At 38.6% G+C, this 27,520-nt stretch overlaps 1 protein-coding gene across 5 annotated transcripts in view; it reads right to left on the minus strand.

Annotated features, from left to right (window-relative positions):
• The window catches only part of ANKS1B (ankyrin repeat and sterile alpha motif domain containing 1B), an 806,451-nt gene that overhangs the window by 704,193 nt on the left and 74,738 nt on the right, over window positions 1-27,520 (minus strand). For all 5 annotated transcript variants that reach the window (XM_037068001.1, XM_037068000.1, XM_037067999.1 and 2 more), the window contains exon 2: window positions 422-502. In XM_037068001.1, coding sequence (XP_036923896.1) covers window positions 422-502 — 81 coding nt within the window. The remainder of the gene's footprint in view (window positions 1-421; window positions 503-27,520) is intronic.

Genomic DNA, 27,520 nt, shown 5'->3' on the forward strand with positions numbered 1-27,520 from the left:
TTCTGAAGTGGTTCATAAAAGCACCCATGGCTCATAATAGCAAGAATCAATTAAGATTTTACTCCTAGGGAATAATTCCATGTGAGGTGAGGACACCAAAGGTCGGGTGGTATTAAATGGCTTTATCCCATCCCTCCCCAAAGCTACACACGAGTGACATGTCCTGTCACTCCCTTCACTCTCCCCGGGTGACATCTGACGATCTCAGAGCAATTCTCTCAGTTTATACTCGGCACATCATCACCCTCAGCAGCAACACTGCTACCGCGTTTACCTTGCAGGTGTTGCTCCCTGATGCCTCCCCCAAACTCCTGGAAGCCCAGGGGACTTAGGGCAACAAGAGACAACTATCATCAGACACAGTTAACTTCGTCACATGTAACTAAATACAAGGATTCCAGTCCAAATAAGTGGCACTTACTTATGTCCATTTAAGGCCGCGTGGTGTAAAGCAGTGTAACCCGAACTGTCTGTGCAGTTCACACTGGGGCCTCGCCAGATGCTGCAAACAGAGCACAAGCGCAGAGTTAACGTGAGGCAGGACGTGCTTCCCACGCGAAGGCGCCCGACGGTCCCGGCCGCAGGCCGCGCAGGAAGATTCCCGTCGCGTGGAAAACGGTCGCCACCTTTCCCACACCCCACCCTCGGAACAAAAACTTCATTTATTCGATGCAGGGAAATTATTAGAGAATATGACTAACTTCAGAAATTATTAGCGAATACAGGCCCCTGCCAGATATTAAAAGCTGGACCCAACGTTTCCCTATGTATGTCGCTCCTTAATTAATGAAAGCAAGTAAAATTCAGCTACTATATTATATACTAAAGAATAAAGATTTATGACATCCGTTTCTTCCCTTTTAACACTCATTCACTGAGAGGGCAGCGATTTGAAGAATTTTTAGGATATTTTTACATGATAGGAAGAATTCTCTGGAGAGAATATGTAATTATACAAAAGTCTATTTTATCCTTCATGACTAAAATTACAGAAACTATTTGTAGCTTTTGAATAAATAAGGCATTGAAAGACCCTTTTCCAGAAGTAGGACCAAAAAATGACTTTGTCTAATGTTCCTGATGATACTAAAGCCATCAAAACTAACATCTAGTGATAAGCTAATCATGTATTCACAAAATATTTACTGTACCCCAACTGCACGTCACACGGTAGGCTAAGCACCGAGAGGACAAAATTGTAACTCAAGGTCCTTCTTTACAAGAACAGAGTTTAATGGGGAAGATGGACATACAATAACAGCTACAAAGTAGTCACTGAAGTGCCAGAGAACACACAGGCTTCTCCGAAAAGAAGTAAGTAGCCATTCTGAATGAGAGAACATAACTGACTGAAATTAAGGTGGGGCAGGCGATAAAAATGAGTGGAAGGTACTTATTCAACTGTTAATTGACAGGATAAACTTTTCTATTTTTTCAAGTGGACATTCAATATTATTTTATATTTGTTTCAGATGTCTAGTATAGTGATTAGACAATTATATAATTTATGAAGTGATCCCCCTAATACTTCCAGTACCCACCTGGCCCCATACACGGTTACTATAATATTACTGACCACATTCCCTGTGAGGTACTTTACAGTCCCATGACTATTCTGTAGCTTCTTAATCTTTCACCTTTTCCACCCAACACCCCCACCCGAAACCTGTCCTATCTGGCAACCCTCACTTTGTTCTTTATATCTATAAGTCTGTGCCTGTTTTCTTTGTTTATTTTGTTCTTTAGGTTCCACATATAACTGAAATCATATAGTATTTGTCTTTCTCTGTCTGACTTATTTCCTTAGCATAGTACCCTCTAGGTCCATGCACGTTATTGTGAATGGGCACTCCCTGACTGTAAAACCATGATAAAGCTCTAGGAAACAAGACAGATAGTATGGTCTTAGAGTTAAGATAGATCCACAGAGCAGATAAAGAAACAGAAAGTCAATTTAGACCTCCACACACATCCAGTAGATTTTGACAAAGGTGCAATGGCAACTCATTAAAGAAATGAATGATCAAAAAAAGTGTTCTGGGACAAATGAATGTCCTCAGGCCACAATAAATAGAGAGTGTCTTGATCCATACCTAGTCATATCACATACAAAAAATAACTTTGAAATGAATCATAGATTCAAAAAGTAAAACCTGACACCATAAAACGTCTACAAAGAAAATGTAAGAGAAAGATTTTTGTGACCTTGAGTTAAGCAAAGATTTCTTAGATATGACACCAACAGCATGGACTCTGCGAGAAAATCTGACACATCAGACTTCATCAAAATGAACAGTGCCTGCTCCTTGAAGACGCTATTAAGAGAATGAGAAGGAACTGGAAGGAAAAAATTGCAAATCACATTTTCTAACATATTCTTTCATCTGGAATAGAATTTTAAACCCTCAATTCTACTAGTAAGAACATCAGCAATCTAATTTAATAGTGGGCAAAGATTTGAACAGATACAACAAAGCAGACATACAGATGGCACATAGGAACATGAAAAGGTGCTCACATCATTTGTCTTTAGAGAAATGAAAATTAAAACCATGAGACACTACCATGAGAATGCAATTAAAAAGACTTCAAACACCAATGTTCACAGCCATATAAATCAACTACAGCTCACACACTGCAGGTGCACACGCAAAATGGAACCACCATGTTGGGGAAAAGTTCAGCCATTTCTTAAAAAAGTTAAATATACACCTACCCTGCAATCCAGTCATTTCGCTCTAGGTATTCAGTCAAGAGACATAACGGCATATGTTATGTCGTTATACAGAAAATACTCATTATACAGAAAATACTCATTACAGCTTTATTTATAATAGCCCCAAACTGAAACAACCCACATATCCATTCACGGGCAAATGGATAAACAAACTGTCTACGTACCCATGCAATGGAGTACTACTCAGAAATAAAAAGGAACGGGATACTGAAATCCCCAACAGCATCACTAGAAAATCTCAATCAGACTCTCCGATCCCCTCCTCTTCTTGGAATAGGACAAGGGGAGATATATTCTCTGGAATGGATGAAATGCATGGTCTCTAGACTAGAGCAGCAATTTGCCAGTTTTTTCCACTCATGGCACACATAAACTACTCACTAAAATTCTGCACCACATCAAAAAACACATTATACTTTGAGCCAATCTGACAAAAAAATTAGCTATAACTTTGATTTATCTGTACTAAATGGCTATTGCTGTGCTGGCTGTTGTCATTTTTCTATTTGACAACCTGAGAGAAAAGAGTCAGGGCCCTGACTAAATAGTCAAGTACTGCACGTTTTAAAAATTCTTGCAGCACACTGGTGAAAAAGCACTGCACCAGAGGATAACAGGCCAAGTGGAAGACAAGGGCGTTAAGTCATGTGAGGCAGAGAACTGAACTCCCTCTACACACAATAATTGAAGCAATTTTTCAGGACTATTTATTGAATTGTATTTTCCATTTGCTACTTTTATCAAATGTCAACTTTATCTTACACTAAATTCTTATATGTACTGCTAGTCAATTTACGAGTTCTCTTGTATTCACTGATTTCTCTATTCTGGCTCTGGAACCACATTTTTTAGCATAGTTTATAATTGGTGATAGACTCTAGATGCAAGTTATTTATTGTATAAACTTAATAGTATGAAGAGAGAAAACTCAGGAATGGCCATCAGAAAAGGAAAAATTGGCCCTGGCTGGTGTGGCTCAGCAGATTGAGTGCCAGCCTGTGAACCAGAAGGTGGCCAGTTCAATTCCCAGTCAGGGCACATGCCTGGGTTGCAGGCCAGGTCCCCAGATGGGGGCACTTGAGAAATAACCACACATTGATGTTTCTCTCCCTTTTTCTCCCTCCCTTACCTTCTCTCCAAAAATTAATTAATTAATTAATTAATTAAATCTTTTTTAAGGGAAAATTTTAATTAGGACTCACCTAGACCATGGATATCATGGAACTATTATAAAAAGTTACTTTGGCATATATGTAGTGACCTTGAAAGTTAACCAAAACATAGTAAGTTAAAAAAGTAAATTGCAGAATACTGTGTGTGTTACTATCCTAAATGTTTTGTGTGCATCTATTAACTTATACCCACACAACTATAAAACAGGTACTATTCTTATTCTAAGACAGATGGGAAAGGCTTGCAGTAATAGAGAAAATACATTCTTTACCTTTAAAATGTTTGAATAGTAAAGTTGTCATGTAATTTCTTCAAGGAAAAACCAAAACGACAATAAAACACAAGGGGAGAAAGCGTAGGTTTGCTCCGGGTTGTGAGGAGCCTGTAACATGCCGAGAAGCTCCATCTTTATTCTGCAGGCAGCTTGGAGTGAGAGGTTTATCCCAAAGACATTAAATGTGTTTCTGACACGGTCAGGTCAGTGGTTTAGGTGAGAGCTCCAGTGACAGCTGGAAGGGAAACAGGGAACAGACTGGTGGCAGGGGGTCGGGTCAGTAGTCTGTGTTAACAGCCTCGACAAGAGACAAAGACACGTGGACAATGAAGACACAGTGGCGGATAAAGAGGAGCGAAAACATTCAAACCGATATGCTTAAAAGAAAATCCACAGAAAAATGGTACCCATACGAGAAGGTAAGAGGAAAAGAATGACCGAGGTTTCTGCCATAAATGAAANTCCCAAAGACATTAAACGTGTTTCTGACACGGTCAGGTCAGTGGTTTAGGTGAGAGCTCCAGTGACAGCTGGAAGGGAAACAGGGAACAGACTGGTGGCAGGGGGTCGGGTCAGTAGTCTGTGTTAACAGCCTCGACAAGAGACAAAGACACGTGAACAATGAAGACACAGTGGCGGATAAAGAGGAGCGAAAACATTCAAACAGATATGCTTAAAAGAAAATCTACAGAAAAATGGTACCCATACGAGAAGGTAAGAGGAAAAGAATGACCGAGGTTTCTGCCATAAATGAAATGCACGGATGATGAGATGGCTCCCTTACAGCAGTGATGCCCTATGGAGAAAGCCAGGTTTCCACGAAAACTGACAAGAACACTGGGTTGCTTGGGAATACGCCAGGCACAGGACAAAAAAGAAGTAAGAAAACACTGTAAATTAACTCAGATTATTTTTTAAATTTCCTGTACATGATTAGACCTTATAAATATTTAGCAAGGAGAGATATTGATATTCATAACTAAAATAAATTCAGGGTTGATAGATTTCCCTTACCTATACCATTTCAATTCCCCATTATTAGAAAAAAAGGAATTAATTATAACAGCGTGAAAAAAATCTCCAATGTATGTCTCCTTTCCTAAACAGAATGGAAGCAGATATATCTTTTTTTAAACAAGGAGGTTTAGAATAGAAATGCAGCATATATATATAAATACATTTGACTGCACCTATTGACAGAGGCTCTAGGCAGAATCTACATATTCATAGAACATCCACACACATTTGAAACACTATAAATAAGCCAGACCTAAATCTTCCAATAAAAAACTTAATCTAAAAAATAAACCTTGATGTTTAAAAGCTCAATGTGTGAGCTAACGTTCTATTTCATTCCAACGTTTTGCACTGCTTGCCTCTCATTTTTGATAATCTTCAAACTTAAAAGGAGGGTCTCTGTCAACTTAAAAGGCTGTTGTATAAAATGTAAGAGTTCTAAGTAACTTTAAAGGACATCTCAAAGTTTTAACTGATCAATTACATATTTATCCAAAAAAAGGCAATTTATAGATCCTCAATCTTATTCTAACATACACTCAATCTCACCTCCTGTACCTACTTGTCAATGTTTTAAAATTCTGGATGTGAGAATTCTTTCCCAGAATGTATGCTCTGAGATAGTCTGAGATCCATAATTACCCAAGATTCAATTTCCTTTGTTATACTATTTATACTAATACAACAAACCGACTTTATTTTAGAACAAATGTAAACAAAACAGGTTTTCCATAGAACTTTCAAATAACCAGGACGTGATTCCCTGAGTTTTCACATATTAAAGATTATTCCTAAATAAATTGTCAACTCGGGTTTCCTGGGCCAATAGTCACATGTATAGAAATAAAACTTAGGCGCAGCTACTCCACAATGGATCACCTTTATGCCTTCTACCAACCTATGCGCAATAACCATCAGGAGCAACACAAGAGTGTTTTGGCCATTGATTCTCATCCGACTCTTGACACTGGAGATCACTTCAGGGCTCCAGATACAAAGGCTCATACAGAAGGCCCATCGAGGGCCCCAGACCATGTAGCAATGGTCTTCTGACAAATTGATAATTTCAAGCAATGCAAAGCAAAGTCCCTGTTCTTTTCAATTTGAACTTTAATTGTTGGCTTCTCTGTGTTTGCAGGAACCAAAGAGGCATGCATAAGCTATTGACCACTGTGAGTAAAACCAAGGGTCCTTATGGCTTTGATTAAATTTGGTTTTAAATTCTGGCTCTAGAAATCATACCTCTCTCTATACACCCCTCAGATACCTCGCCTTTCTCCCAAAATCAGCAACCCAAAGGCCACAGAAGACAGTAGCCAGACCTGACTAATGGTCACAGGGTAGACCTCTGTCAGGCTGAAGACAACATCTTGCCCTGGCGGATGTGGCTCAGTGGATTGAGCACCGGCCTGCAAACAAAAGGGTCGCTGGTTGGATTTCCAGTCAGGGCACATGCCTGGGTTGTGTGCCAGGTCCCCAGTAGGGGGCACACGAGAGGCAACCACACATTGATGTTTCTCTTTCCCCCACCCTTACTCTCTCTAAAAATAAATAAAATCTTTAAATATGTATATATACACTTGAGTTGCTTCATACAATGCCCATAACATGAGCTCACACAGCAAACCAGAACTGAATAACTGAAATAACTTCTTAAATTATAATCATACAACTTAAAATCTCTCTACAATATATGCAGTACATACTGCAATACAGAATTTTAGACTATGAGAAGGAATTTGTAACTGTGCAGGGAACCACAGAATTAAGAAAACATGAGAGGACAACTAGAGCATCTAATTCCAACCCAGTTTCAACTTTGTCGCTAGTGCTAAAAGTGCAGAACATATTCCTCCCAGCCCTCATCTTTTCTTCTCTACCTGGATATAATTCCTAAAAAATAAACCAAAGGCAAGGCAGATTAATGTCACATTATTATGCAAATACTGATTTTGGTGGCAATTGTTCTTCTTAACCACATATTTTTCTGCTTAGTAACAGTATTTCCAAGGATACTGTGGTAAGCAGAGCAATGGTATCCCAAAGATAGTCAGTCACATCCTAATCCCTGCAATCTGTGAATATAATATATTGCATGGCAAGGGGGTATTACGGTTGCAGATGGAATTAAAGTTGCTAATCACCTGACCTCATCCTGCATTTTTTTTCTTACACACCTGCATTGGCTAGAACCACTAAAATAATAAGGGGATAATTCTTGTCTCAATGAATTTGACGATGCACCTAGTTGTCTTCACTACTTAGTATGATGTTTGCTAGTAGGCTCCCACAGATACCTTACCTTTTCACCAAGTTAAATAAGTTTTTATTCCTTCGGTAATCAACAAAAATAGGCAGAATAGCACAATGAATAAAAGCACAGAGTCAGGATTCAAACTGCCTATGTCCAAATGCTGGTTCCATCTCTGGCTGCATGACCTTGGGAAAATTCTATCTGTACCTCAGTTTCCTCATCTATAAACTGAACATACCAGTAATAGCTACCTTGTAGGCTTGTTACGAAGATCACATCAGACAGTCCATGCAAAGTGCTAGCACAGTGCTGACACCCAGTGTCGTCGCTAATTGTGCAGAAGAGCGATCCAGAATGTTCCTCTGGCATGTTCAAGTTACCTAGGACAACAGGACGACCAAACAGCTTTCCCTTTTCATACATTAATATACTTAATTCCTGATGAGAATAGCGTTTATACTCATGGAGGTAAATTTGTCTACATTTGGATTATATTTTTAAATATAACCCTGGATTGCTACTTGGAATGTGGAATTGGGCACCCATAGTCGTAAGTAAAATCGGTCTCCAGTTTTCCTGTTTATTTCAGTTTTAGTGTCAGAGTTATGTAAACTGAAGAGCTTTATGCCTTTTTCTAATTTCCAGAATAAATCAATTTACACAGAAATTTGCTATTATTTGAATATCTGAAAAAGCAAACATATAAAATCACCTAGGACTAGCACTTTTGTGAAATAAACCCTTAAAATGTCCTATTTGACTTTATTCTGTGGTTACTGACCTATCAATACAGTCGACTTTGTCTTGCACTAAATTTATGTTGCTATAATTTATGTTTTCCAGGAAGTCAATTTTTTCCATTTTCACTCTCTAACTTATTGAATAAAAACTATACATATTTTATTGTAATTATTATCTTCTGTATTTGCAGATCTATCACCATTTTCATTCGTAATGTTCCATATTATGTTTCTCTTCTTGGTTTTGCCTAGGTGGTTCTGTTTTACTCTCATATTCAAAGATTCAGTTAACTCTAGTTTTATCAAATATTTATTGGATGTGTTATCTACTCATCTATTTGTTTACTTCCTAATTTGTTGCTTTCTGTTCTTAACTATAAGAATTCAATTCACCTATTACATTTTCCTAGCTCTTTAAGTTGAATGCTCAATTCATTTAACTATATTCTTTCTTATTTAAAAGTTAAGAACATTACAGGCTATGACATTTCTACTGAGGATAATTTTGTCCACATCACTTAGGTTTCGACAAGTTCTATTTTCATTTCAATCATTATATATACAGTCTGTAATTCAGTTTTGATTTCATTTTTACCATAAAAATTAGTACTTGTTTTTAAATTTTTTAAGTGCTTAGGTTTGTCATCTCTTAATGACACCTTACTAGTTTTACCACATTATAATAAAAAATAATTATTTAACTTCAAATAATTTCTTTAGATTTTTCTTTGAAAACTAGTATGTAGTTATATTACATAAGCACTGAAAAGTGTACTCTCTGTGTTTAAAGGTGAACTGTATGTTTTTCAAGCTTATTAACTGCATAATTCATACTGTGGTGGTTTAGAAGTCACCCCAAGATGTGCCTCACTGGTAACCAGATTGTTTTGAGCTGAAGGCAACTTTAGCTGCAGGCTCAAAAGAAACTTCTGCCCCTCCCTTAACCACCTAGAAGAACCTGAATGAGGGGCCTTGTCCAAAATAAGTAATTATCATAGATAACCTCTTTTGACCTATCTGTAGGGCAGGACAACCTCCTCTGTACTAAGCATTTGGTCTTATCACCCTATAGTGACTCTTTTGAGCCCCCAAAGCACCTTCCCCCATCCCTAGGTCAGGATGTCTTATGTACCAGTGTTACCTTTTCATCTCTGAACCTCTCACGCATGTGTGGTCTCAACTCTCTCGTTTGTGGTGGTCCCATACATATGTATGTATTAAATTTGGTTATTTTCTCTTGCTGACCTGTCTTACATTTATTTGGTTATTAGAACAGCTAGAAAAACCTTGAGGGTAAAGGAAACGTCGTTCCTCCTCCACAACACCATCATCTATAACCCTATTATTTTGTCTGCTTTATCATCAAATTCTGAAAGATACTACCATATACCTGTGTATCGTTGTGACTGAACTGTTATCAGATTTTCTTTGTATACCTAAATGTGCTTCATGTGTTTTGTTGTTATGTTAAGCAAAATCTATCATCTGTAAGGAGTATATATTTTATTATCACAAAAAATTCAGCTTAATTCCATATAATGCTCTTCATCTTTAACCACATTTTGTCTGTTATTTAGATCTCCACTTCAGCTTTCTCTTACTATGTTTACCTTTAACTGGCATAGTTTTGACTATCAATTTTTCCTTCTATTTCTGTCTTTTTATCTTGGCTATATCTCCTAGAATCAGCCACAGCTGCAGTTGGCATTTTTTGTTTTATAACCTGAGAAGCTTTGTCTTTTAATGTGTCCACATTTGGTATTATTCCTGAATTTTATGTAGTGTCTTTCTTACTGCTCTTTTTTTTTCTTCTTTATCTTCTTCTGTCTTCATGATTAAGCTTTCTTCACTTCTTTATTTCTCTCTAGACATTTTCCCTTCATGGTTTATTTCTATTAGTCCCTTCCTTTTTGCAAATACCAATATGTTTTATTGAGGTAAAAAATTAAAAGTTAAGTTGTAACTATGTCCATTCTTAACAAAATATCATTTCCATCTATCTTCTCCTACTTTTGCTCCAAAGGCTCAATTATAGTGTGGAATCTTAATGCTATGTTATTATTATTTTACTTTATGACTTTTATTTCAGAACCATTTCTTAATATTAGTGTTATATTTTACAGTCATATTATAAAAAGTGATTCAGTTTTTTTACATTTTTTTATTTATTTTTAGAGATGGGGAAGGAAGGGAAAGAGGGGAGAGAAAATGTATGGGTTGCATCTCATACGTACTCTGCCCATGGACCAAACCTGCAACCCAGGCACATGCCCTGATCAGGAGTTGAACTAATGATGAACTGGCAACCTTTCAGTTTACAAGATGATACCCAACCAACAGAGCCACACTCGTCAGGGTAAAAGTGATTTAGGTTTTACTAAGTTTACTGCTCACCGTGATTTCTTATATATGTAACAGAATTATATGAGATATGACTAATCACTTTTCTTGCCTTGATGTAACCAAAAGTCACAGAAATTACAACAAAGATAGCTGTGTTCACATAAGGTGTAGTTACTGGAATAAAATTCTCCCACCCCAGAGCTTCCAGGGAGCTTTGAAAGACAAGAAAAAAGAACTAAGGACATGGTGTGGTCGCGTGTAACGGAAGGCAATCTTTGTGTAGACAGATTACCTGATTTCGCTCCCCAAAGCCCTGGGAAACGGGGGCCAAGAAGTAGACGGGGAGGGTCTGCAGAAAACACTGCCAAATTCCTCCATGGCCAGACATTCACTTCGCGGGCCTACTCCAGAGCATTGGGAGTTGAGGCCCGGTGGGAGGGGAGAAAGAGACGTGAGGATAGACTACAATGGCAAATTGTTCCTTGGGAAGCATATTTTCTGAAACTATGGAACACAGAATCCGTCAGACCCAGGGGCAGCACGAAGGGTAGATGTCACTTCAGCAGGAGGTAAAAAGGCACTGGAGGAATACAGCCTGAGGCAGCCTGTTGGGTGTGACAGCGTCTATCTGTGGAAGGCTGTTGACAACCCAGTTTAGGAGAAAGGATAAAAAGAAAAGGGTCAGCAACCTGACCCAGGGCTTTCAGTTTGAATAAAAAGGCATCTTTTTGCCCTTTGCCCTCCTCCCTGCACGGTGGGAGAGGGAGTCAGAGGCAGAGAAAATGGGAAGGCCAGGGAATGGGTAGATTTGAGCAGTCTACGTATTCCACTCTACACCAAGCTGCTTATGAAATGGGAGAATCTGATTTTGAATGAAACACTGAAACAGAATGCAGCCAAGAGGGGGGTGGTACAAATAGGGGTTTGAAATGGGGTCCGGAACTCGGGGTGTCTAGGAAATATTAGAAAGACATATAAGATGTCCTCACCCCTTCCCCCCCATAGGTTGTGAGTTGGGGGAAGGGACACATGAAGCAGGGCCATTGAGAGCTGTTTTGTACAGCAAAGGCTTTGCAGCTAACCTCTGGCATGGTCATTTAACATACCTATAACCTTTAACTGGTTGCATAGATATGTTAAATAGTTGTGGCCATGCTCTGAGCCAGGGAGATGGAAAGGGACTTCCCCCCAAGATGCAACTGGGGGCAGGTCCCCCAGGTTACAGCACCTGCGTGAGAGGTTGAGGAAGACTGACTCCATGACATGGGGACACACCTGCCCAGATTCACAATGGCAGCCCAGTAAACTTGGAATAATACAGGGATGCTGGCAAGTGTAGCCGAGTGTGAGAGGAGTTGGAAATGCGGTACAGAGGAAGATTGGCGCGGAGATTTAAACCCAGACACGGCAGCCCCTGAGAGAGAGAGGACCATGCAGCTGCAGCAGTGAATGGGAGAGCCACGTGGTTTCACCAGAGTGCAGACCCCTGCAGCTTTGGTAGGGAAGAGAGCCACGCAGCTGTGGCAGTGCTGAGGGAACCACATGGTTTTGGCCAGAGTGGGGACCCCCATAGCTTAGGTGGAGAGAATCACCATGTGGCTTTAGCAGAGAATTGCCACTCACCTTTGGCAGAGTGGTGACCCCTCCCCTTCCTGCAGCTTTGCGGAGAGAACCATGCAGTTTTGGCCAGAGTGGGGAAACGTGCAGCTTTGGTAGAAGAGGCCCACACGGCTTTGGGGTAGTCCCTTTGGCCGAATGGCCTGGGAAGCAGAGAGACTTTGCCTGGAAGAAGGGTGAAAGAACTCTTGCCAGTGGGCCATGAGAATGTGCCACATGGCTTTGGATTAATTAGAGATCCTGCCTGGAGGGCGACCTAGCTGACGGTGCCAGCGGCCTGAAACATAGACATTTGCTTCTTCTCCAGAGTTACGGTACCCCGAATTAGGGCAGGGGGAGAAGGAAGCACTGTGGGCGTCTGTGGGTATTCAAAAGGACTTTGATGTTTTAATGAAGACATCAGGTCACTAAGTCTGTGTAGCATTAAATAAATATTTCCTTTCCTTTCCACAAATCTCTAGCATTGAGAGACATCTTTCCTATCTGTCAGCAGACATAAAAAACCTCATAGGGGGTCCTGTCAGTAATAATATACTATGACCCCCTCCCTTGTCCCAATGTGTGTGTGTGTTTCTGCAACAACATGAGAATGAAGTTTTCTAATGAACAAGACCAGTGAAATGGGAAGACTTAAGCTAGCATATATCAAGACTCAGTGTGAAAGAAGCACAGCTCAGACAGTGAGTTACTGACTCGAAAAAATATAAATATCAATGGAACAGAATAGAGCTCAGAAATACATCCCAATCTACATGGCTCCTTGATTTATGACAAAGGTGGCATAAAAGGACAGTGGGACAAAGATGGTCTCTATTAAATGATGCAGAGTCAATCTGATATCCACATGAAAGAAAATGAATCTCAACCCCTGCCTTGAGCCATGTGTAAAACTAAGGTCTAGATGGATTACAGGTATAAATATAAATGATAAAACATTCATAAGAAAACATAATAGAATATATTCATGACCTTCAAGCAGGCAAAAATTTAATGTACAAAAAGCACCATTAAGAAAAAGATTTGATCAACTGAACAACAGTGAAAGGAAGAACTGTTTCACATCACTAGACACCATCAACAATAAAAGGACAGAGGAGTAAGAGAAGATTCAGTGTGTGTGTTATCTGACGAGCCACTTGGAAAGAGTGCACATAAAGAACTCCTACCAATCAATGTTGAAAAATTTTAAGGCATTTAACCCAATATAAAATGGGCAAATATTTGAACAGGAATTTTATTAAAAAGAACAGTTATAACACCGGGAAAGTCAGCATTTGTGCCACCTGTCACTACCAGAATCAAGTAGAGACAAGGAATATATCTTTATGGGAACTTTATTCAGATGCCAGAGATCTGAGTAGACAGCAGGTTATGTACCTTCAAACATCGTCTTAACCAACCTTTTTATAAGGAGAAGAAAGGGTAACTGAGGGGTTTGGAAAAATGGTTAATCAGGTAAGAGCTGCAGTCCAGGGAGAGTTTCCCCATACTTCTTTAGAAAGAATCTACTAATCAACAGTTCTTTATCTGCATCACGGACAAACCCTGGAAAACAATGGCTCCGACAGCATCTCGATGGATTGCTTGCACCCACGGGGCTCTAAGGTTGAATTGCTTGTGGACCTCCTGGAGGCACACCGGTCACGTATTCCAGTTCTTGGAATAACGGCTTTCCACACATCTTAACCACTTAAGCCTATCAACTCTAATTACAGCTAAAATCTTTAACTCTTGAGTTTCCCTGTTAGTTATATAATAAATATATATGTACACACACATACACAAACATACATACTGTATTTTGCAGTGTATAATGAGCCCTTTTTTGCCCAAATTTTTGAGGGAAAAATAAGGATGAATAGTATACATGGGTATAATGATTACATACCATGGGTATAGTAATGGGTACAACAATCCCATGTGTAATGTGCACAAAAACAGGAGTGTACATTATTCACAGCAAAATACAGTAACAGTTGCTCAATTTCATTAGTCATAAAAATGCAAATTAATATTACAAGGAAATACTACTACAAATCTACCATAATGGGAAAAAAAAGAAAATACCAAGTATGGGCAAAGATACGAAGCAACTGGAAAATCCTCTACACTGTAAGTGGAAATGTAAACTGCTAGGAACACAGAAAAGCTATTTAGCAGTATTCACTAAAACTTCATATGCTTATTTAATCATGTGCATATACTATGACTAGAAATTCAGGTATTCTTATGTGTGTTCACCAACAGACTTGTACAAGCAAGAAATGCACAATTCACAATAGCCAAAAATTGTTCAGCAATAGCAGAAAGAATAAAATGTAGTCTATTTCCAAAGTAGAATACTATGCAGCCAAAAAAAAACAACAAATTGTTTCTCTACTAAAATGAAAAAGTTTTACAAACATAAAATTGGACAAAAGAAGTCATATACAAAAAAATACACTTACTATGTTTCATCTAAACTACTTCAGAAAGAAGAAAACTAATCTATTGAGTTAAAGTCAAGACAAGAAATTCCCTTGGCAAAGGGCATTTGTAACAGGCAAAACTGAGGTTTCTGGAGTGTTAGCAATATTCTATTTCTTGATTTGGATTCTGGCTACAGAGATGTTCATGACTGAAAATTCATTGTGTTTTTACACTTATTTATATGGGTTTATTAAAGCAAAATGAACAGGAATAAGTCTTAATAGCTAAAATGTGACTACTTTAATAATAGAAATTAAATTTATGGAATTAGATTTAGATGTCATTGAAGAATATGCTATTCAGTAAGAAAGAAAATTTCTATAAAACACAGTGGTAGTAGAAATCGGAAAAACCAATTGTTCTGTGTTTACACCTTATGACATAAGAATTTTCAATCATTTTAGTTATATTAATATTTATTTCAGATATTAATTCTGATTCAACTTCATTCATCCAGAGAACTTCCTTGAGGAAATATCTGTTTTGGTGCCACAAGAAACAGCCACACATCTGTAAGTTGAATGCATATATAACACAGTAGAAATTTTTTCCCCTTGGAACTTGGAATACACTGCTCCACTATCGTCTAGAATCCACACGGACAAGAAGACCCATGTCAATTTCATTCTCTCTCCTTTCGGATAACACCTGCTTTGTCACCCTGGAATCTTGTAAAATGGTCATTGTCCATGGAATTCAGAAATTCTGCCAGGACTTATCTAACTGCAGATCTTTTTTCCCTTAACAGTTTTAGTCACCACGTTCTCTGCTTTCTCAATAGAAAGATTTAAATTTGTCTTCTCAGAGAAATGTTATTCTATTTTCTTTTTATTATTGTTCCCTATATCTACTTAGTTCCCTTTCTAGAACATACATTACTAGAATATTAGAGTCCCTGGATATACCATATCATCCTTTTTTCCTCATGTTTCTCTCTCTGTATTTTTTCTCTGTCTTCTGAAATAATTCTTTGCAATGTATTCTTTTTTTAAAGATCTTATTTCTTTATTTTTAGACAGAGAGGAAGGGAGAAAGAGAGGGAGAGAAGTATCAAAGTGTGGTTGCCTCACAAGTACCCACTACTGGGGACCTGGCCCACAACCCACACACGTGCTTTGACTGGGAATCAAGCCGGCAACCCTTTGCTTCACAGGCCAGTACTCAATTCACCAAGCCACACCAGCCAGGGCTCTTTCAATTATATTCTAATCACTGATTTTTAAGTATATTTTATTCATTATGTAATTACAATTGTCCCATTGTTTTTCTCCTCTTTATCCCCCTCCACCCTGCGCCCACCTCCAGCATTGCCCCCACCTCTTAGTTCATGGCCATGGGTTGTAAGTCCATGTAAGTTCTTTGGCTTCTCCATTTCTACACTGTTCTTAACCTCCCCTGTCTATTTTGTGCCTACCAATTATGCTTCTTATTCCCTGCACTTTCCCTCACATTCTCCCCTCCCAATAACCCTCCATGTGATCTCCATTTCTGTGATTTTGTTCCTGTTCTAGTCGTTTGCTTAGTTTTTGTTTGTGTTTTTAGGTTCAGTTGTTGATAGTTGTGAATTTATTGTCATTTTACTGTTCAAAGGTTTCAATCTTCTTTTTTTTTAGATAAGTCCCTTTAACATTTCATATAATAAGGGCTTGGTGATGATGAACTCCTTGAACTTGACCTTATCTGGGAAGCACTTTATCTGCCCTTCCTTCCAAAAGATAGCTTTACTGGATAGAGTGATCTTGGATATAGGTCCTTGCCTTTCAAGACTTTGAATACTTCTTTCCAGCCCCCTCTTACTTGTAAGGTTTCTTTTGAGAAATCAGCTAATAGCCTTATGGGCACTTCTTTGTAGATAACTCTCCTTTCCTCTTGCTGCTTTTAAGATTCTCTCCTTATCTTTAATATTGGGTATTGTAATTATGATGTGTCTTTGTGTGTTTCTTCTTGGATCAAATTTCTTTGGGACTCTCTGGGTTTCCTGGACTCCCTGGAAGTCTAATTCCTTTGCCAGATTGGGGAAGTTTCCTTAATTATTTGTTCAAATAAGTTTTCAATTTCTTGCTCTTCTTCTTCTCTTTCTGGTACCCCTATGATTTGGATGTTGGAGCACTTAAAGTTGTACCAGAGGTGCCTAAGCCTCTCCTCATTTTTTTGAATTCTTGTTTCTTCATTTTTTTCCTAATGGATGGTTATTTCTTCCTTTTGTTCCAAATATTTAATTTGAGTCCTGGTTCCCTTCCCTTCACTATTGGTTCCCTGTATATTTTCTTTCATTTCACTTTGTATAGCCTTCATGTCTTCCTTCAATTTGTGACCGAACTCAACCAATTCTGTGAGCATCCTGATTATCAGTGTTTTGAACTCTGCATCCAACAGGTTGTCTATCTCCTCATTGCTTGGTTCTTTTTCTGGAGTTTTGATCTGTTCTTTCATTTGGGCAATGTTTCTTTGTCTTGGCTCACCCGTTACATTGTGGAGGCAGAGCCTTAGGTATTTGCCAGGGTGAGGCAACCCTGTTCACTATGTTGTTACACTGTCTGTCTGGACGAATGTTTCTTTAATTCCTTGGTTGTTGGACTTCCATGCAGTTTGATTTTCTGGCAGTTCTGGTTATTTTTTTTAATTGGTTGTTGTTATCCTTCTTCTGGTTGTGCAAGGTAGAAAAGCGTTTCTACCCATGCCTCCATCTTGGCCCGAACTTCTCACTGTTTTATTTTTTTAATGTCTACTTATTCATTGTCTGATTAACTTATTTTTATAAACTTCCTTTGTAACTTGTTAAATTTCCTAGCTACTTGAAAGTTCCACCCTCTTGCTGTAGCCTTTATTATATTTGCTAACTTCAAAGTAAACCATTTTCATCTAACTCAAATTTTCAATATCTTAAACACAACAATAATTCCAGGTTCTTATAAACATAAGACAGCTATTTTTGTCTTCCTTTTATATCCCTATAAAATAGTTGGAAACATTTTACAATCCCAAGCAGAAATACCCCAATTATGTTAAGTGACTCAAGGGATAGAGTTAATTTTGTATGAATAGATTAAATTTGCTTGATTGCTCTTTTTCTGTGAAGATGATGGTAATATCAAATTTCAAACTGATAGCTTTATTTGCTTTTGACAAAGACATATGGGAGAAATTTTTCTCAGCCAGTTCAATACACTCCAAATCAGCCACAAATATAAAAATTAGTCCAAGTTTCCCACAACTAAAAATTGTTTAAAACACCTTATAAAAATCTACGAATTAGTATGATAGAAATGAAAGGGTACAAGAAAATTCAATAATATGCTCCTCCTTTCTATTTCCTTTTTGTTTGACTTTCCATAAAAATCTACACTAACAGGAGACATCTATGTTTGGGCACTAAGTACGTTTTAGTTCCCTGTGGCATGACAATGACCAAATATTCTGTCTCGGTAGCCACTGTCCAACCACATAGTTCCCATCTCCATGGACTAGTCCTGTGTAGAACTGGACTGTGGGGTTTTTGGACCCCGACCTTTTGAAACCCTGGAAATTATCAACATACAGAAAACTACTATGTTGGCTTGGTCTTCTATAGCAAAAATATTGAAAATGATGTGAGGGAAGAACATGTTCAGGGAATTCTTATCTAAAATATTTATTTGGAAGACTTGCGCCCTCTCGTGCCCGGCAACACCACCACCCTCTCTAGTTCCATTCTTCCAAGTTAAGTTTTCTGCACTCGCCCTACCTGTACCCAGTCACCACGATGAAACTAGGACCGGAGCAAAATATCCCAAGAATTAATAGATCTACTATTCTACTTCATAAATGTAGGCATATTAATTAAGGAGGAGATACCAAAATTTAAGGCCTTTTTTTAATCTTCAGAATTTAGAACATATGCTATCTTGGGAATTATTCAAGCAAAAATATTTAGTAAGTTGGAAGCAGTGGGGTGCCCTTTCTAAAGAGGCCACAAGGAAGCAAATAATGGGATAAATAATAACAGTGTTAATAGTGTACTATCTCATAATGAACAATGGTGTTGCTCACCCAGACAGGCTACCAGACATACAGTTGGAGTAATAACATTTTACTACCAGTTATATAGATAAAAAATCTTCTGCAAGACCATGTGGCATAACTAACTATGCAGTCTACATCAAGGAATCCAGTACTGGTTGTTACACTATGTTCTTCAGAATCTCCCAGAGACCTCAGGTCAAGCAGGCTCACATTCAGTGGTACTCTGGCTCATTTGGGTTGCTCTTCATTCGCTTATGTGTACTATCAATACTTAGCAAGCTTCCCATTACATGCTTGCACTGTGGTTAATAGCACCTTCTGGGATCCCACCTGTGAAAACAGAAATAATTCCTGCCCTCGGAGTTTAGTCAAGAAGAGAAACATCAAGCAAATAATCATAGAAGTAACTTAAGTCCATAGGTATAAACATGATAAAATATAGGTATAGAGTGCTATAAAAGCATATAACAGGGGTCTTTGATGAGTTTTAGTCATTTTACGGGGTTTCTCATAGATTTTAGCTAAATACAAGTTGTAAGTCACCAAAATAATGTAAGTTAGCCTGGCATTCGTGGTGTTAACAACAAAAATCTAAACTATCGTGCCCTACTTTATCACAACACTTATCCAAAAGAACCACAAATTCAATCATTAAAGTCACTTAAGTATCTCTGTGTACCAGACTCTATTTCAGATGCTTCAGAACTACAAAGAAATATTCACTTAAGACATATTCCAAAATATTTTCTTAAATGTCCAATATGCTAGGCATTGGGGATTGTTTCCCTATAAGAGTTACTTTCTAGTTCTTCTCAGAAAATTTTCTAAATTTTCTAAATTCCAAGTCCTAAGGAAAATTAGGTAAGAAATAAAGAAAATCAGAAACAGAAAAATATTGTAGTTCTTCTGTGAGAATCAAAGCTTAACAATATGGAAACATTACTGGTTCAGAGGAATATACTGCTGGCAAATCGAAAGCAAGAACAGGAAGTGCTGACACAACACGTGAAGTGGAAGGCCAAGGTCAACAGTTCCAGCAACCAGGACAGCAAGGCAGGAACAAAGTAGTCACAATTTAATCAGTCGCTCTTGTTTGTAGTTGTCAAGTTACAAGTGTGTGTTCACAGCCCTGTCTGCTGCTAACAGTGAATCACTCTTGCAAATAAACTACATATTAGCATGATTATATATGTAATATACTTTATAGGAATCCTACGAGTGATGTTTCAATAAATAAGAGGTTTTGGATGCAAAATAGTGCTTACATTGGCAATTCTGACACATGATCTTGTGTGGTGCTACTGGCCTTTCAAGAGGCCTGAATGTTATGTAATTCGAATATTGCCCAGTAACTGCTCACCGGTGTTTTCTCGTGTTTGAATATAGGCTACAGTTCTTTATATATACTACTGACCTTAATATTTGTCATATATTTTAAAAATTTTAGATACTTATAATAATGAATATAGCATATAAAAACTATCAGAAGTATTTTTAAGAATAACATGATTTCAGGAATTCCCCCAAATTCCTAGGAGTTATTATTTCTTATTTCTGATTCTCAAAGATTAATATTTATTGAGGATTTGGAAATAGTACTGGAATTAAAAAGTTGACTAAGAGCCCTGGTTGGTGTGGCTCAGAGAATTAAGTGCCAGCATCCAAACCGAAGGGTTGCCAGTTCGATTTCCAGTCCAGACACATGCATAGGTTGTATGCCAGGTCCCCAGTAGGGGGCACGAGAGAGGCAACCACACACTGATGTGTCTCTCCCTCTCTTTCTCCCTCCCTTTCCTTCTGTCTAAAAATAATAAATAAAATCTTTTTTTAAAAAAGTTGACTAAGAGAGTTTCCTGCTTTGGAGTTCAGAGCTTAGACAGGGTCAAAAACATGGACATCAAGAACAATGTTACAGGTGTTATGATAAAATTCTATTTAAGAAAGAATGAAGGGACAAAGGCAATAGACAGCCTGTAGAAGTTAGAAGCCGTGAATTGTGTCCTGAAGACAAAAAGAAATGTATTTTTCAGGTACAATACAAGGAGGTATTGAAATCAGAGGGCAACCAAGTCCAGGGCTCATGCTGCCTGTCACCACTCAGCCAAAAAGCAGACAGAGATTGGATTATAATTGCGCTTTTATTAACATCGGAGGCCTGCAATCCGAGAAGGTGACGGGTAAAAACCTTAATATCCACCTTCCGTTGAGCCTTCAGAAGCAAGTTATATAGGGGAAATGCAGGAATCCGGGAGGGGGAGCGCAGACATGCTGCTTATCCTGGGAGAAAGGGGTGGGGGGAGCTGAAAGGGGGTCACGCAGCTTCCTCCCAAGCTGGCTCCCTTTGTTCCGGTGTTCTCTCTCCGTTTGCAATATCGTTCTCTTCCTGATACCTGTGGTGTATAGGCAGCTAAACTACGTATTCTCTGGACGGGGAGGAAAGGTATAAACCACTTGCTCCCCAATGTCCTTGGTTAGGGGACATAAGGTCTTGCGATTCACCAGCTGGCTGTAAGTTGCACCAACTTTTTGGCCTTGTTTAATTTCCTGGTCTGTTTCCCCATTCCACTTGCCTGGGAATTTTCCTAGCTTCTCACTATCCTGTCTCAGTATGGGCTTGCCAACAGGCAATACAAACAGAATCCTTTGTGCAAAGGCTGGCATCACGGAGCAGCACCCGGGCTGTTCGGCAAAAATTCAGCAAGAAAGGGATGTAACTTATGGAGAGTCAATGAACGGAAAAGCCTTTCAAGAATCTTAACTAGTTGAGTACATGATCTGATTTACACTTTAGAAAAAAATCTCCCCAGAGGACACACGGAGAATCGTTTCAAATTGTGTGAGGCTGGAGATTAGTACAGCTCTCAGACCACCACAAGAGTTAGGCACATCCCTAAACAGGACTACCGGACAGGGTCCAGCACAAACTACACCCCTTGTTATTACATAAAAATCTTCTATCACAAAGCATGTGATAGTGTAACACATGTTATTATAAGTATGTAATTGTGTAACATAACAATGTCACACTCGAGCACACTGTATGGCATTTTAGGTGAAATGTCCAACTACTGTCCATCTCTGTGAGACATTCGTGTGCCCTACCAAACACTCGCAGTGGTTCTACTTCTGCCGGACCCTGTATGTACGTTAAACACCCACACATATCCAACCACTGCACGGTGAAAACCTGTGAGAGGAACTGAACAGAAGTGGGAAGTTATAAAGGATAGAGTAACAACCAACAGATTTTTAAAAGACAAACATAATGATGATGTTGATCGTAGCTAAACTGAGAAGTGTGATAAACTCAACTGTCTGCAGCTGAGGTGCCATCACCAAAAACAAACAAACAAAATGCTATATCTTTCTTTACTTTCATATAATCAGTTAAAATAAAAAAAGAGCATCAATGTTTTTTAAAAAAAAATCCTTTGACTAATAAGCCATTGTGAAGAAGCATAATTTCTTTAAAAAAGAGGTGTCCAGTTACCCTGTTACTGATTCCCCGAAGGAGTCTATAGATACCTTATTTATCTTCTAACAGGTCTTGTTACCCTCCGGACCAGATTAACCTTCAATTACAAATATGGACTCCATAGAATTATTCTTAGTTGTGCATAAATAACTAATTGTTTTCACTCCCATGTTTCTTTCAGATTATATTTAGGGAAAGCTATTTATTAGAGGAACCTCTATGACTCATAATCTTCCTCCCCCAGCACCCTGTTCTATAGATGGTGTAATGCAGATTTTGTAAACAATTAAATCTGCTGACAGGCAAACAATTTTGGTTTGGTCATGACCAACAATAAAGAAGTTCACACACTTCTTTTATGTTCTTCTTTATCTACCCCTGCCCATTTTAAAAGCACACTAATGTATCCTATTATGTATTCTCAAGCTTGTTACACATAAGTGAATGTTCTTTCCAAAATCCTTTTGACATACTACTGGAGCAGCTCCAGAAAAAAAAAAATTAACATTTGGGGGGATTTTTACTACATCCCTTTTAGTAGCCAAATAGGAAGCTGGTGGGGAGTAAAGCCAAAGATTAAAATAAATGCATTATTCATTTTTAACATAGTAGGTTTTCTGTTATTCTTCACTGTAATAGCTCAAGAAGTAATTTCACTGTTAACACTGAATTTTTAGAATGGTGTTTTATAAATCATTTTTACAAAGAAGGAAGCTAAAAAGATTTTGTGCTCACCATCAGTGCACAAAATTGAACAAGTGACAATCTTCACATACAATATGCTTCCAATGAGTCTGCTCTGGTGCTTAAAAAGGAAACAAAGCATTTCAGAAGGATTATTTTAAAAAAACACAGAGCAGGTTTCAGAATGGAAAATTATGAAAGACTCTCCTACAGCCAAAATCAGCACTGGATTTTTTCTAAGGCAACATTTAAAGCAGGACACCTGTGTTATTCCCATAATATCAACAATAAGAAAAAGCACAAAGGTATACTTAAGACAGCTAAAGAACCCAGCTACTATGCTATAAAATATTTTTAGTTTTGTGTAACAGTCACCTGAGCAAGGGAACCATATTTCTGCCAAGGCCAATGTGTCCTAGAAATTGTCTCCTGTTTTCTGTGATGCTGACTAGTCCAGCTTGTTCATATGTCTTGCTTAACAGACAGTTAAAAATACTATGAATGTTATTCAGTTACCAAAGATATAACGTACCATTCAAGTATAGGGAAATGCCAAAATAATAACAAATTATCTTCATGCATTGCTTTCATCCTACCACTCAACATCTAACTGCGACAATCCATTCTACTTTTTGTTTACACCATAGCACCAATTTTTTTTTGCAGCAATGAGGGTAAGACTACAGAATCCAGCAGGGGAGAGGAGAGAGGAGTGAGAGACAGTATAAAGGTGCAGAAGAAAAATAGGATTCTTCTCTATTTGATTCCGTTATCAATTCTTAACACATGTCTCCAGAGAGCTCACCCAGGAATCCTAGACCAGACACAAGGGGCAGGGCACGCAGTACAGAACTCTCTACCCCGAGACCCAGGTATCACAAGGAAAGAAGAGCAGATCTTTGTTAGAAACTGACACTTAACACCACCTTTCACATGGGCTGTATCATTCATTCATATGTAGGCTGACCTCTTGATGGTAATTTTTTTTTCTTTTGCTGGTTTCCTATGTGGATGCCTCTCAGATTTCTATGTCAGTCCTTGACCTCTCCCCAAATGCCAATCGTGCATTTCCAGGCACTGCTAATGATATCCTTGACCCATCTGACTCAACATCCCCCAAAACAAAACTCACGTTCCCCTAACCTGGAAAAAGCAGGTCCATTACTTTGCTTTTTTCCTGTGGCTGGCAACGACATACTCCCAGTCCTTCAAGCTTTAAATTTCAAAGTGATCCCTAAGTTTCCCTCTCTCCCTGCCATCATACCGTGGTATAATTAAATTACACAAAGTCTAATAGCAGAAGATTTATCAAGTGTTTGTCCCCTTTTTTCCACTCTAATGCATCCCCAAGTCTGGATTCCCCAAACCTCTCACTTAATTAGTTTAAAATTTCTAACCGTTCCCCCTCCCTTTAATCTCTTACCCCAAATTCATCCTATCCACTACAGCACAGCAGTGATCCTGCCAACCAAGCTCAAATGTCCTCAAGGGTTTCACACTGATTAATGAAAATATTTAACGTCTTTGGACTTAATCATCAAAGGGTTTCATGATCCACCCTCAATCGAACTTTCAAAATGGCGTCACATAATCTCCTCTACATACTCCCTGTTCAAACCACTGGACCGCATATTATTAAGGGGACTCTACTGGAGCCTTCGTCCTTGCGCCTTTGTCCATAGTTTCCTCCATTAATCTTCCCTCCTAGTGAGTCGGTAAGATACAAAGATCTTACACAAATTCTAAGCTTCTTGGAGAAAGACGAAGCCTGGGCTTTGAAGTTAGACAGAATTTAGATTTTTGCAATTACTTGCTATATAACTTTGGGCACGTTCTTAACCTTTGTGACAGCTTCTTGACATGTGAAATGAGAGAAACATTATTTACCTTGGAGGGTGGTGAGGAGATTTAAATGACATATTTTAAAAGCCTGAAGTAGTACGTTGCACATAAGAAAGTCTCCATCCTCAGCTATCATCATTAGCTTCCCACAGCAGAACGCATGGAAGACACTAATTGTAGCTCTAACCTGCCCAGACCCTGACTTACTGCATGCAGAGAGCAACTGTGTTTTTTCTATATATCTTTTCTACAAATATGGAATCTGCAAAGACAACTAAGGCAAAGCCCACAGCTAAGCCCACAGTGAACACCTCTTGATTCTTAGTCCTGTGATTTTTTCCACACCATCCAACACCAGTTTCAGGCAAGGAAATCAGTGATTACCTTGAGAAACCGATTGGCAGAGCCAGATTGTACAGGGATATCTTAGGCAAATAATTTGGTTTTCCCTTCAAACCTATGTTGTTTAAATAAGGTTCAAAGCTTACTTCATGATGGAAGGACACTGCCCAATGAATGTTTTTGCCACTCCAAGATATTGTCTACTTGGGTGAAAAAGGGACATTTTTTAGATTTTGCCACATTATGGAAAACCGAGCTGACTAGTACCACCTTTCTAATCTACTCCATGGATGTGTTAGCACCTGTACAGACCAGCCTCTTGACCTCCTGACTGCCCTTCACTCAAGTCTGTATATGTAAAGTCAGTGAAGAAAAATATGGCTTACTTATCTAGTATTTGAAGGTGTCCAATAGTGTCGGTTGTAATTCCAGGAGCAGTGAATGACGAGACCCCCTGGACACGGTGGAGAAGAGGAGTTGGTATGCCCTGGCAGCTATGAAAGCTCAGAATCCAAGAGAAGGCTGAGAGCCATAGTTTGGGGGAATTTATTCACATTGAACTGTAGCTCTGAAGGAAAGTAAGAAGCAGAGGAAAAGGGCTTCGTGTAAAGCCACTTTTGAACTCAACCATTTAATCAGTAAAAGCTCAAAAAGGGCAAAAATTAGTTTAGTAACCAACTAAAAAAGGAGAGGTTTTTTTTTTTCGTTTTTATTCAACCTTAAGTTAGAAGTTCTTTTACTCAGACCTACACCTTAACTTGGGCGACAGAGAGAACATTTATAGAGACCGGGCTGCTTAGCACCCATTGCTTCCTTCTGTTGGTGACAGTGCCCTCACTCCATTTCAGGCTGTTTGGGAGGGAACTCCCTCCAGTGCACGCACTCTTCGTGGGATAACGAATCAACATGCCCCACCTTCCTCCTACATGCGAGCTTGCTACGCCAGGGAAGCTCTCTCCAAAATTTAGATCTAAAGCAGAGTGGCTCAAGAATGAGAAGCCAAATTCCCAGCACTGGAGCTCTGACCAGACCATTGGGAGGACCCGGCTGCCCTGAGCCGGCTCTCTAGCTCTTCCCCTAGTTCTGTGAAACACACACCACCGCCCCCAATAAATTCCTTTTCTCCTTCTGCAGCCAACGCTGGTTTCTATTGCTGGCAACCTGAGAACACTTAATGTGGAGTTGCAGCCATTTTGCCTACCTTTGTGCCTAATCTTCCCAACTGAAAAATACAAATATTTTCAATGAAACTAGCCTGTACTAAGTTTTTTTTTAATGGCTCTATTACAGAAGTACCTAGCATACATGTATCAAACATATAGAATTTACAGGAGGGGTTTTTTTTTTTTTGCTTACCTACTCTTACTCATTTTTACCAGAGTTCACTTGTTCCCACTCTTCCCTGACATATTTCTCTAGTATTCAATTTCTTCACATTTGAGCCAAGATTTGCACTATTAAAGTTAGCTGCACTGATTTGTTTGGCATTTCCTCCCCCAAGCAGTTAAGTAATTTAAGTGGCTCATATTCTCGTTGCATGTTGATTATTTTCTTAGTATTATAACACCATTGCCACTTCGTACAATAATATTTCCCCCAAATGCAGGATTGTATTAAGATTAATTTGGAGAGCATTATGCTACGTGAAATAAGCCAGGCAGTGAAAGACAAATACCATATCATCTCACCTATAAGTAGAACCCAATAAACAAAACAAACAATTGAGCAAAATAGAACCAGAGACATTGGAATAAAGAACACACTGACAGTAACCAGAGGGGAGGGAGGTTATGGGGGGAAAGCAGGGAAGGGTCATCAAGGAACATGTCTAAAGGACACATGGACAAAACCAAAGGGCGTAGGATCAAGGGTGGGATGGGAGGTGCGGATGGATGGGGCAGGGAGGAGTGGTGGGGGGAAATGGAGACAACTGTACTTGAACAACAATAAAAAAAGATTAATTTGTGAAAAAACTGTCAAAGGTATAATAGTACTCGCTCTCTCACGTCTCTTCTATGAAATAAATTACCATAAGAATAACTAAATGTGTAATTTGGTGTATGTAATTAATATAAGTTTAGAAATCTGAAAAATGTCGTGATCACCTAATGTAAGTCTATTATTATACAGATAAGGAAATTATGGTCTCCTTAAGCCATCCTCCTTTATTTCCAACATCACCATTAATTTATTTTTATTTTTGTAGTTCTTCTTTCATTAAAGGTGGTTTAAGGAAGAAGACAATAACCAAATATGTTCAGAAATCCTTTTTAGGCAAAACAAAAAAAGAAATAACCTGACATCTGATAACAGAGTTGATTAACACATATTTTGTATGTTGGATGTATTATACACTGTATTCTTACAATAAAGCAAGCTAGAGAAAATGTTACTAAGAAAGTCATAAAAAGAAAGTACATTTAAAGAACTTACTGTAAAATTCTCCATATAAGGGGACCTGCACAGTTCAAGCCTGTGTTATGCAAGGGTGAACTGTAGGTGTGTGTGTGTTATACACACACACACTCATATATGTATTGGGAACCTACTG

Source organism: Sturnira hondurensis, unplaced genomic scaffold (assembly GCF_014824575.4).
Source record: "Sturnira hondurensis isolate 20B ecotype Veracruz unplaced genomic scaffold, ASM1482457v3 Scaffold0017436, whole genome shotgun sequence".
Taxonomy (NCBI): domain Eukaryota; kingdom Metazoa; phylum Chordata; class Mammalia; order Chiroptera; family Phyllostomidae; genus Sturnira; species Sturnira hondurensis.